Source organism: Pungitius pungitius, chromosome 13 (genome assembly GCF_949316345.1).
Source record: "Pungitius pungitius chromosome 13, fPunPun2.1, whole genome shotgun sequence".
Classification (NCBI taxonomy): Eukaryota; Metazoa; Chordata; class Actinopteri; order Perciformes; family Gasterosteidae; genus Pungitius; species Pungitius pungitius.
In genome coordinates, this window is record NC_084912.1 from 9,046,113 (window position 1) to 9,058,282 (window position 12,170).

The window sequence follows — 12,170 nt, forward strand, 5'->3', positions numbered from 1 at the left end:
CATCACAGTATGAATTACATGAAACACTTGGTGAGATACATCATTGGTGAGGTCTGTATATTCTGGTTTTCATACAGAGCCAATTTAAATACGTTTGACTTTCACCAAGGACATAAATACTTAGGTAAATTGTGGGCAATCAAATAACTAAGAAACTGAGAATGGAGAAGATGTAATGTATTTCTATTTCAAAACAAGAAAAAAGACCAATGAATCGGCATTTGTGGTGAATCATTCAGCCTTCTGTTGTTGTGTCTCTAAACTAATAATTAACTTGCATCCACTGGTTCTTGCACAAAACACAAGCCCATTTCGACTCATTTTATATTTGACACCCAAAATATTAGAACTGTGAACAGATTTGAAGTTAAAAGAGTGAAATAGTTTAAAATACATTTTTGGATTTTTTTCTAGAAGACTAAAAGGTTATTTTATTTGGATACAAAACAAGGGTTCAGCGTCTGTTTTCTGTGTATCGGTGTGATTTTAGAAAGAAGTTTAAAAAAGCCTTTAAATGACATATCACCTCACAGCTGTGACAACCACCCAGAGGCACGGTCACACACACACAAAAAAATATTTCTGGAAACCACAGGCAGACAGACATCAAGTTGATGCACCACGAACAGACGACAGACAAGTGCCACTTATGAAATTGACGAGCAACTGACACATTTTACTGTTATAAAGAGAAGAGAGTCAATGAGAGTCATTGTCAATCAAAAATAGGGCAGATGAAGTCACTCAGCGGGGCTTGAAATATCCAATCATCGATTTAATTATTTCTTTAATACGTTTGTTGCTTTTCGATGTTTATTCAACAGTGAAAGATTTTTGTTACCCCAAAAACATCATGATCACTACGATTATTCACATATTTGACCCTAGGCTTTGAAATGTTTATGTAGAGAATAAACTGACTGAACACATTCTGCTTCTCCCAACTTCAATACGATTTTTTTTTTAAACTTTGTTGCCTCTTTTAGCTTCCTCCTCCTTTCCTGTTGGGTTTCCTCTTGTTTAAGTACACCTTCCTTTTTTCCTTTTTTCCGCATCGCTGCACCGGAATACAACGTTATCACCGCGATCCCTTCCCTCTCTCACCCTCTCCTGCTCCCCCTTTGTCATATTGAGGCATATCCGCTCAAGGTCGTCCCGTCCGAGGTCTGGCGTCCTCATGCCTGGATGGCTGAATGGAACCGGCAGCTCCGTCCCAATTGGGGACCGTCAGACTTTTAGTGCCTCTGACCACCAGCCTCCCTGGAGGACAGGCCTGATGTGCATCCTTTATTTGCTCCAATCCACTGCTGTCCATTACAAAGAGTATGACCCAGAGAGAAAGACATCTATTTCAATTTAAATAAGTCAGCACCTCTGAAAAAACTAAATTTCACTTTTACGACAATCATACATGTGTATTGACATACAAAAAAGATGATCTAAGTACAGCTGTGTACGGTTGCAAAAACAAAGCGTAGCATTAACGCTCTCTGCGTGAGTAAAGAGTCTGGTGTCCACATTGTGCTCACAGTGGAAATATGACTGAGAGATCCCTGAGGCCTTTAATAGATTTATTCACTGCTCTGATAGCTATAGTTAGCAGTAAATTTATCCACCTGCCAGGAGAACGAAAGACGGAAAATACACTTCCATTGAGTTAGTTGGGCTTTAATGACCAAGGGGCTGGCTGGAAAGAGCTGATTAGAAAATTAATTATTTATCAAAATACTACTAAAAATTTCTCCTGAAAACTGAAAAATTGAGAGCAAGTCATTAAGGTGAAAATTGAATGTTCTGAATTTCCAATCAGGGCTGTATGTCGTTGTGTATGAAAGCATGTGTGTATGTGTGTGTTGAGGAGGCCTCTGAATAGTTTAGTGGGGTGTCTCCATTTGACCTTGGTCCGACTAGTAGAATGGCACTATTGTCCTTTAGCTTAGAAATCAGCCCTTTATCCAACAGTGTTGAAGAAACTACAGGCCCGCGCTTTATTCCGTAGACTTGGGCGACATTCATTGCACTAATTAGGAAGAAGGCAAACAAAAAAGGGGGCAGGCAGAGACAAAATCTGAAAAGCAAAACAGATTGTAGAGAAGGTTCAAAACTAACTGGACTGGTAACCAAGGTGCTGGGACACCTGACGAAGGTACAAGACAAACAACACATAGCACGCCACTTAAGCACACAAGTGGGGGGGTTAGTTAACGAGACACGGGTGCACACAGTCGTTAAGGCAGCTGGGGAAGCAGAGGCACCTGAAACAAGAAGGAGGCATGGTGATTGAAAGTAGGAACAGGAAACGGTCCAAACTGAGGTAAATAATAAGTACTTTGGTTACTGGGAAAGCCCTGACAACATGAATGATTGGTTTTACAGCTGGCTATCCCACGGAGAGTATGCTTCTCTTAGGTCTAAAATATTTATCACTGGCTGCAGACACAGCCATAAGAAATATCAGGGCCGGTTGTAATTATTTTGATACACAGGTAGCCATGTCTTCATTTTAGTACATTTTCTCCATAGTTAAGAGTTCAAATTTAGCCGTAAAAGAGGATTTATTTTACCACACGAAATATGCAGACAGGAATGTTGAGGCTGCCTGCAGACATCAGATAGAAGGGGCAGCCTATAACGACAACGTACAAGTTAATCTATTTTTATTTTCTTGTGTGCCCCTGTGCATACATAACACTAGATCATTTGTTAAAGTAATGGTTGTGTCAGCCTATTAACAAAAAAAACATGTATTCCCAGCATGAAATAATATAAATTGTTCAATTCATCAAATGTAAACTGTTCAGAGAGAAGTGGAGTCTAAAAGTAGCAGACAATGAGAACACTGAAATCTGTGTTTTAGCACCATGGATAGCGACACAGAGAGAGATGGAGATCAAACATCTGATCTGTTCATCATCAATACATGAACATCTGTTCATGTATTTTTTTTGCACTTCATACACAAGATCAAAATATGAATATAACTCTGAAAAGTGGAAAAAAAATGTTTATGTCCAAATATTGACATGATGACACAAAATACAAACTGCAAACAGCAGAGCAGCGTGTAATAAATTCTACTGCACCCATGAAGTTACTGAAGCAATAACAAAAAAGCTACCAACATATTCAGGATACTGAACTACGAGTTAGCACGGCTATAATCTGTGGTTATATCACAAATCCCAAAAACTCAGCTTCCACAATGCATTAATCACACATAAGAAAGCATTTAGGCTCATTTTTGGGGAATAGAATAAGTTCAAGCAAGAAAAAGACAATCAAAAAATATAAAAACCTTTCAGCCTCCACACTCTTTGATGCCAATACGAGTTTATTTTTAGCACATGTGAGGTGTGTGTGTGTGTGTGTGTGTATACACGTGATAGACTAAGGTGATGTTTCACTTCATCTTTCAAGTGAAGGGAAAGAAGATGAGGGCGGGATGGAGGTGAAGGAGCAGCAGTTGAAGCAGGGTTGAGAGCTGTTACTACACAGGAAGTATGGACCAGATGGGTGTTGGGCTGTGAAATGTACCAAGACTTCCACCTGGCTGCCCCCGCTGGCACAGAGAACCCGCCTACAGGCACCTTAAGATCAGAAGGCCAATCCGAGCAGGCTCTTTCTTCAGAGAAATGTCCGGTGGTACTCTACCAACAAATTTGACAGCTCACCTCGACCTCAGCTTTGGCCGACAACTGAAATACAATCGCATATCTAGCGTCTCGTCTCTCTTCCCCCCCCCCCCCCCATTATCTGTTGAGACAACGTCGAAGACCCGGTTCCTGAGCTGACAAGCAACCCGCTTCGAATCATTAAAAAAAGAAAAAAGGGGGCCTAATGGAGCGGAGTGAGAACAGCATGGAGCAGATTAGGGCTAAAACAGTGGGATAAATGCCAGAGAGGACAAAGGATAAGAAAGCAAGCAAACGATACACAGAGGCATTATTCACCATACACAGAGCGCACAAATAACCACTAACCAACTGTCGCTCTGCTTTTAATAACTTCCTCTGGATTACCGTGGCACCACAAGCGTAACAACGATGTAATCCTTAAACATAGATTTTTCTGAGGAACATCCTCCTGAAAAGGCTGAGACTTATTTTATTAGTAGTAGTTTATTTTTACGCCAACTTTATATCTTGACTGTGAATGTGCGAGTCACAAGGTGACAACAACAGACCAGAATAATCGGCACAAGCGATGTAATTTAAGTGAGAATCTTCACACGTCTGCAGGAGTGCTCCTAAAATGGATGTGAGTGCTCAGACGATAGAACGTGGCATCTTTCTGTCTCTCTCCATTCCTTCCCCCTTTCCCTGAAATACATCCTTCTAGTCCCTCACTTTAAGACATGTGTTCATACAATGTCAACAGATTATAAAACGGCAAAACACTTGTCACCACTCGCCGCTGCGGCGAGTAAAAATAATGATCTCCGATGAAGTGGAACGGGATCTTTTAAATTAACATATACAGTATCTCTCCGTTTCCCGACCCGCAAAAGTCACTCGACACCCATGACCAGGAGCCAAAGCTGCTTCCCGCTGTGTTTTCATATTGCCTATTATGCACTAATATGAGACAACATGCAGCGCAGCGTGACAGAGTGCGTCCTCTCTTCCCCCCCCACAGTAAAGCACACAGTGAGCAGGGGACTTGAGCTTGAAGTACCTTAAGTTATCCTCATGGTAATGAACAACTGCCTCCCCACTGCGAGTGCCATCACCACGTGCTGTGAAATGGCTCTCAGTAGAGGCTGAGGCGCCGTGCACGCAAATACAGCAAAATCCCCACACACACACACACGCACACACACGCACACAAGCACAGCTGACCCCTGCAAGCACCCAACTAAATGTACCATAATAGGCAGCCTTTGCTTTATTCATTTAGTCCAAAATTTACATTTAATATCAATGTTGCTTAAAAGGAGAGGAAAGTGACGGACGAGTGGGTGAGAAATGAAACTGATCAGACGAGATGGAGGGGGAAGCTGTCAGAATGTATCATCTCTACAGGTGATTGCGGGGGGGGGGGGGGGGGGGGGGGAGGTTTAGAAGAATGATACACACACATGCTCCAAACAGCATGAGAGAGTTTGTTCCTAATACAAAAAACTAAATAAGTAGCAGCACCGTCTCGCAGACGAATAAACACATCTCAGAATCTGTAGGCTGGGGCCGAAGCCCGGTGTGAACATATTTTATTCATAGCTGAAAGGTTGATAACAAAGTCTCTTTGGTCATAGCAACGCGGGACCTGCAACGAGAATCAAACAGCTTGTGGAAATGTGTGTGTGTGTGTCTGTCAATCATTCTCTCATCCAAGTGTGTAAGAAACACCTCACTTTGGTGGAAGAACAATAGGTGCAAAGTTTGAACAGCCCCTCAAAGTAAACTTAAACTAAATCTAATTTGCAAAAAGGAATAATTCTTACTTATGTGTACAATGAAGTGCAGCTGAAAAGAATGACTAGTCTCACACAATCTGAACCACCTCAGGAGACTGAACATGCAGCAATGACCAGTATGTATCGCAGCTCATTACACAGCTACCAAAGACATTAATCTTCAGATATGAAATATTCATTCAACGCTTTTAATTACAGGTAAATTGCATTTACAAGTAAAAGTGACATGTTTGTGTTACGAAAGTTGTTGTGGCACAAGGGGTCATTTATTTAATTAGAAACATTGTAACTTGTAATTTGTCAATTACTGAGAAACATTCATTTGTTATTTAGCAAAACCAGAAGCAGAATACATTCAGGGATCAATGTAAAAAATATTTGTGTTGTTTGTTATGGCTAAACTACTAAATGAAAGGTTTTTTTTAAACATGTTGCATTATCAAAGTCGAATTGGGCCTCTTCTCAGGCTTGTTGTCCTTGATTGACATCTCATAGAGTCTGGTTACAGTGGCACAACTTACATCTAAAAGCTTCATTTGCAGATTGCAACCAGCTGAAACTCCCCCTTTACAGACTGTCACTATCAACAAAAGAAACATGGCAGCCGTGAACAGGACCCTCTCTCTAGACAAATAGAAAGGCTCAGTCTATGATATGATCGCTTTGTGATGTCTTTACTCTTGGTCATCCTTTGAAACCAGCAAAACAACGTAATGCCATATCACAAAATCCCCCAAATCAAAGACGACATCTCGTCGCATATCACAATGCACATGTAACATAAACATATCGCACAGGCATCAGAGCGAGTACAGAGAAGAAGAAGGAGACCTATAAGGTCAGCTTGAACTTGTTATGTGAGATAAGAGCGCAGCTAAAGGACAGATCAATAGGGCTCACGCAGCCAAAGCCACAACATCTACAGACCAACATTGTGTCCAGCAACAGAGTAAATTAGTGAGAGTCAGTTAGTGTATGAAAATGAGTTGACATTGTGTGCATATGTGGGTGGACCAACACATTAAAGGCTGTTTAGTATTAAACAAAGTCATTCCCACTATTAAGCAAACCGACACAAACAAAGCTCTAGGGAACAGAACATAAACATCAGCATGACTCGTTTCCCCTACAGAGACTAATGAAACAAACTAATTACTGGGCAACGTAGGGGCAAGAAGGAGGGGGACTGCAAATGACACACACACACAAACTCTAACCAGCCATAACCTCACACAATCAGACCTCCAAACATCTTCTGACTCGATTCAATGAGGTGGAGAAAAACACCAAGAAGAACCCTGAAAGTTCTTCATTTCATGTGTGGTTTTTTTTCATGCGCAGTTCAAGTCGCAGTTAGCGCCCGACTTTAATCACACGTCCCTCAGCACTGCCAAAAATGCTACGATACTAAAATACCAAACTATGAATGGCCTTGATGAAATACAAATGCAGCAGAGCCTTTGCACAGTTCTGCCCTCCCTGGCTCCCATCACCAGAAGCAGATCTCTCTCTCTCTCTCTCCCTCTCTTATTGGAACAGACACACAGGAGCCAGTAGTCATGGTAACTCCATTCTGGGCAAACTTAAGGATGTGTATGTGCGCACACACACGCATGTTTTTAATAAATACTTCATGGAAGGGAGCCGGTAAAGGGGCTGCGAGACTCTGGCAGCTAGTTAATGGTTCAAACAGAGAGTAGTTGGTTTTAGACATTTCAGTTAAAGTAAATCAGCGGATATCCACAATCAAAGTAAACCTCTTAACCATTCATAAAACATACACATATAAAGGAGTTTTTCATGCTTTGACTTATAACTGATAGTAGCAATTGGGAACAAGTACCAATCAGAGCACGAGCATGAGGCTCTGCAGAAGTCTGAGGAGATAATGAGGAGAAAAGCCACGGGGGGAGATCAGCGTCACGGGTATCAAATTAGCGTTAACGCACCGCTGTATTGACAAGGTCAACTAAACACAGCTGCATCTCCACCGTCTCGGATCAACTGCTGCGGTTCACTAGAAACCCCCTGATCTGTTGTGTATCCCCCGAGGCAGCGCGAGCTGCTCTTCAATATCCCTTACAGGAAGAGAGGGAACGTGGAGGTGAAGCTTGGCAGCAGGCTGTCAAAAGGCACATTATAGAGGGCGTTTCTGCTTAAGGAAACTTTATTCAGCCAACTCTAAGCTCAGCAGGACGAAGACTGTGAGTACATAAAAGAAAGAAGACCCTCAAGACTGGCCTCATAAAGTTGTGTTTAAGTGCACGGGGAGCGGCAGAGAGGAGGATGGGCGAGTCGATGTCATGCTGAGAGCAGACTGAGGGGCTGAATAAAAGGCTGTGACTCTTTCTCAATGGAGGTGGAATGCCACTCGCTTGCGGAGGGAGCGAGCAAGAGGAGAGAAAAGGAGCTGTGGGAGGTGGGAGGAGGGAGGAAGAAGGAGTCAAAAGGCAGATAGAAAGAGGAGAGGAGTGTGTTCAATCAAATCTAATAGTTTTCTCACTCGAACTATGCATACAGATTATTGATCCTGCTTTTATGTAAGTGGAAAAAAAGAAAATGCCAACAAGCATAAATATATGGATACTTATATTTACACACAATGCATATGAACAATAAGCAGAGAATACTCTTCACGCTGTTTGATGTCCTCTTTTTCTATGGATGGTCTAACTCTGCCCGGTGATGACACAAAGCACAGCACACACACACACACACACACACACCACACACTACAAGTTCCCTCACGCTCTTTGAAAAGGAATATGCTTGTTTTAGATCCATGTAACGACAGAGTACATAAATATCCGCTCTACCATCATTCAGGTGCAGAACGAACGTCTCCGCAGAGGGACACTGAAGGGAAGGATCAACAACAGAACCATCAGCATCATCAGAAAACAACCTCTTCCAAACAAACAGCCAAACTCCAGTGAACACCACCCCCACTTGGCTTCTTCTCGCAAAAGAAGCCGAGCCAACAGCAAAAAGCTGTGGGGCTGTGGAAGTTTCGGGTGCCTACCTTGGGTGAGCGTTCCCATGAGGAAGTGGTAGAAATAGCGAGCCACCTTGGTGAGTTGCCTCTTGCACCTTCTCCTGCACTGGCTCATCGTGGTGCAGCTGTGGTGGTGGTGGAGGTGATGATTGTGATGGTGGTGTTTGTGTCGGCTAGTCCGCCGGGGGGAAGCAAGCTCTCAAGGTACGAGAGGGGAGGAAGAGAGCACGGCGAGTGTGTGTGTGTTAGTGTGTGTGTACACAGTAGGTGTGCCTGCCTCTTTCTCCTCCTCACTCACTCACTCCTTCTCTTTCCTCTCTCTGTCGTCTCTCTTTCTCTCCGCTGTTCTCTCCACCTGTAGGGCGCTGGCTGTCAATCAGACTCTGCCTCCTCCCCCTCACGTTCTGAGAAGCCCTCTCATTGGCTGGGAGCAGAGTGGCGGAAATTTAGGGACCAGCGCACATGCGAGAGTGTGTGTGTGTGTGTGTATGAGTGGCAGGTGGTAGTTTTCTCAAGCTACACACATCTTTTTCCCCCGTCTTTTTCCTACACTCATTGCTCATAAAGAAGACAGCCTCAGTGTGTGTGTGTGTGTGTGTGTGTGTGTGTGTGTGTGTGAGCCAGCAGGGGGTTGAGTAAAGTGACAGAGGAAACGAAGCAAACTCATCAATTAGCATCCCGTCTAGGTTTCTGGCTCGCTCATTGACGGTAATTGTGGCAGCGAAGAAAAGGACGAAGAGGAAGGTGGACTTAAAAGGAGCAAACAGGAAAATTGAAGGAATATGAAGAGACAGCAAAGTGGAGATGGAACAAAAAGGATAATGCATAATTCATACTCTTTCCTCCGTTATCTTATGTGGTACACTTTCACAAGTGAGACAAGGCCAGACAGGAGAGGAAGATTGTTGGAGAAGAACCAGCCTTCACCAGTCGCTGATGAAGGGGATATCATGTGAGGAGGGGAAGCGATGGAGGAGGAGCTTTTCAAATCCTGTGGCATTGAGAGTCTTTTATGTGAAGCCGCATCATTTTTACGTCCACTCACTCAGTGTGAACGCTTGCTGAGTCACTAATAAACAAACGCACTTAACTTGTTTACTTGATTGACACGTTTTAAAATGAAGTCTCCATCCACAACTCTCATCTTACCCACTAAACTGCCTCCACTACTTTGTCTCTCCTCCCTGATGCTGAATTAAAAGTGATTACCGTTGCCACAACAACCGCAGACTACATGAATTCTTAGATACGCAACGGTCTGTTCTTTAGGTCAGCGAGAAAAAACAATCAAACGTCAGGCAGATGTTTCCTCTTGCTCACTTTCTACTGGCTCTGTGCTCTTATTCTCATCTATCAAAGTATATTGTGGGACAAGGAGCAGTTCTGGACACCAGGACTCTGAGCGTGTGGGGGAGCAGATGGGAAGGACCAAGGTTTTTCTAATTTAGTATATAAGATCTCACAAGGGTTACTAGTTATTAATGGGAACTTTTTGATTGGTTCAGGGATCTCTGAGGATTCAGGTTAGGATGAGTTTACAACAGGAACATCAGCGATAGTATTGTTTGCAGCTGTTTTGAGAGACAATGGGTAACTAGTTGATGGGTGATGACGTGAAACCTTAACCTTAGGACGGTGTCGGTCTCAATCATTCTGATCTCTCCCTGTCATTCTGACATTTTCAAATTATGTTAAATAACTTTAAAAAAAAAGTTTATCAGCATTTATTTAAGTTAATAATTAAACTGTGATGCTTGTGACACGCACTTTGCTTCCAAGTGTTGAAAATCTGCAACGCACTTTTTGTTCACAACTAAGGTAGTTATTGTTTTCACCCAACCCCTGAAACTAATCATTGTATCTGACCAATTTATGATTTGTCATTAAAAAAAAGAGAAGAAGAAGAGACGCCACAAATTGGGAAATATTGATGGTGGGTGCTGGATATTGATGGATATCAACACATTCAAAGTCCATTCAAAATAAACTGTGGAAGCTCAACATGAAGTAGAGTAATGTTTGTGAAATGTGTTTAGTTACATTTTTAAATCAATTTTTACAGGCAATTAGAAGGAAGAAATGATGTTCCTTCAGTTCAAATTTAAGTCAGTTTTTGACTTTATGCTTTTCTATTTTAGATGTTTGAATCCCTCGGTGGGTTTTTCAAATAGACTGTTCTTGTGAACATGCTAAAAAGCCCTTGCTGTGTATGTACTATTTTTGGAAAGCTTTACAGCACAATTACTTGATAATCAAGCAAAAAACTTCCAGTATTTTCATTCAGTTTATGGACCACAACTGTAACTCCGATTTAAAATCAAAAGTAAATTTCCTCCTCATCTTAAAATTAGCTATCACTCAGGGACTAAGCTAGCCTGACCCGCCAGATGGTTTGTTGTACAGAGCCATCTGGAAAGTGTTTGGAAAAAGGGCAGCCACTTTGAAAGAATACTTGGCAGGTGATTGCATGAACCATCTGCAGTCCGTCTCCGATCGCATCTACATTAAGGAGCTGCTATTGTTGTTTCACTAACGCCTCATAGAACAGTTCATTGCCACGTGCTCCGGCTCGCCGGACACATGCGCAAAACACTCGAAGGCAGACGAGATGGATATGTGGTGTGATGTCATGAATCCTGCGTGATCTCCTGACACCACGAGGACCCAGCTGCGGCGCGAGGTAAGCACCAACCTAGTCGGCAGAAAAAGATGCGCCAGCCAGGGAGGAGCGGCTGGGCCCAAACGCCCTGCTTATGGTGGCCGTTCATAGACAGGTTGATTAATCGGTGTGCCTGCTGTAGCTCTGTCTCGCCGATAACAAGCTCAGCTTCGGCTTCTTTGCTCTTTAATGGAATATGTATTGGTCACGGCTAACCAATATTAAAAAGGACGACAGAGACATCTGCTGGACCAATTGTGTCCTACAAACCGCATTCCAGAAACAGCTGGACACGCGGGATCGATGGTGGTGTACGATCAGGAAGCAAAAAAACGTAATGATTGATTAGATTTCGGCAACAAAAGTGTTTGGAAGAAATATCATAGTAGATGTACATTATACAACGAATCAATGTAAAGGACGATTATAAACTTATCGTTTACTTCTGGTTAAAAATGAAAAATCATCAACCACCACTGTGACCTAACCATAGTGTTTAAACAAAGGCTGCGCCGTATACTAAGACACTGAGTTTGGCTGCAGGGACCCAAATCACTTTGGGAAAAGCTTTACATACCCAACAACCAACTAAGTAGAGCATTTTAGATTATCTCCAGATATTGAATAGGTATCCAGAGGATGCAGAAACGCTTGTCTGCTCCACCGTGGAGCCATCACTTGAGCAAACAGACACATATAAAAAGTAAGAAGCGGTAAGATCAAATTAACTACCTCCCTGCGGAAAGATGGAGGACATTGGGAGAAGTGGAGAGATGGGTGTGGTTGCTTCAGAACGAGAGATCTGCAGTCTTTATTGAAGACACTGTGACACATGTCCCGGATTTGTGCCAAGACTCAGTAGGCTGTTCTGGGTATGTACATGTGGGTCTGTCCAGACATTTTGAGTCACCACCACGGAGATGTGAACTTAGCAGAGCCAAAATTAGTGACGAGACAAAGAACGCAACACCTCAGACACCAGGCCCTTTTAGCAACCATTATTATCTGACAAAACCTTTTCTAGTTAGTGTTAGTTGAGACTTCCATCAATAGCAGCAGCTCTGTTTTCATTCTAGGACTAAAAATAGTCCGTCTGAAAATGC

At 42.7% G+C, this 12,170-nt stretch overlaps 1 protein-coding gene across 3 annotated transcripts in view; it reads right to left on the bottom strand.

Annotated features, from left to right (window-relative positions):
- LOC119214315 (Kv channel-interacting protein 2) overlaps positions 1-12,170 on the bottom strand; it is a 60,680-nt gene that overhangs the window by 23,478 nt on the left and 25,032 nt on the right. The window contains exon 1 of one of the 3 annotated variants that reach the window (XM_037466008.2): positions 8,436-8,811. The exons of the other annotated variants lie outside the window; for them this stretch is intronic. Coding sequence (XP_037321905.1) covers positions 8,436-8,523 — 88 coding nt within the window. The 5' untranslated portion in view covers positions 8,524-8,811. Of the gene's footprint in view, positions 1-8,435; positions 8,812-12,170 lie in introns of those variants that run through there. 3 annotated transcript variants of the gene reach the window in all.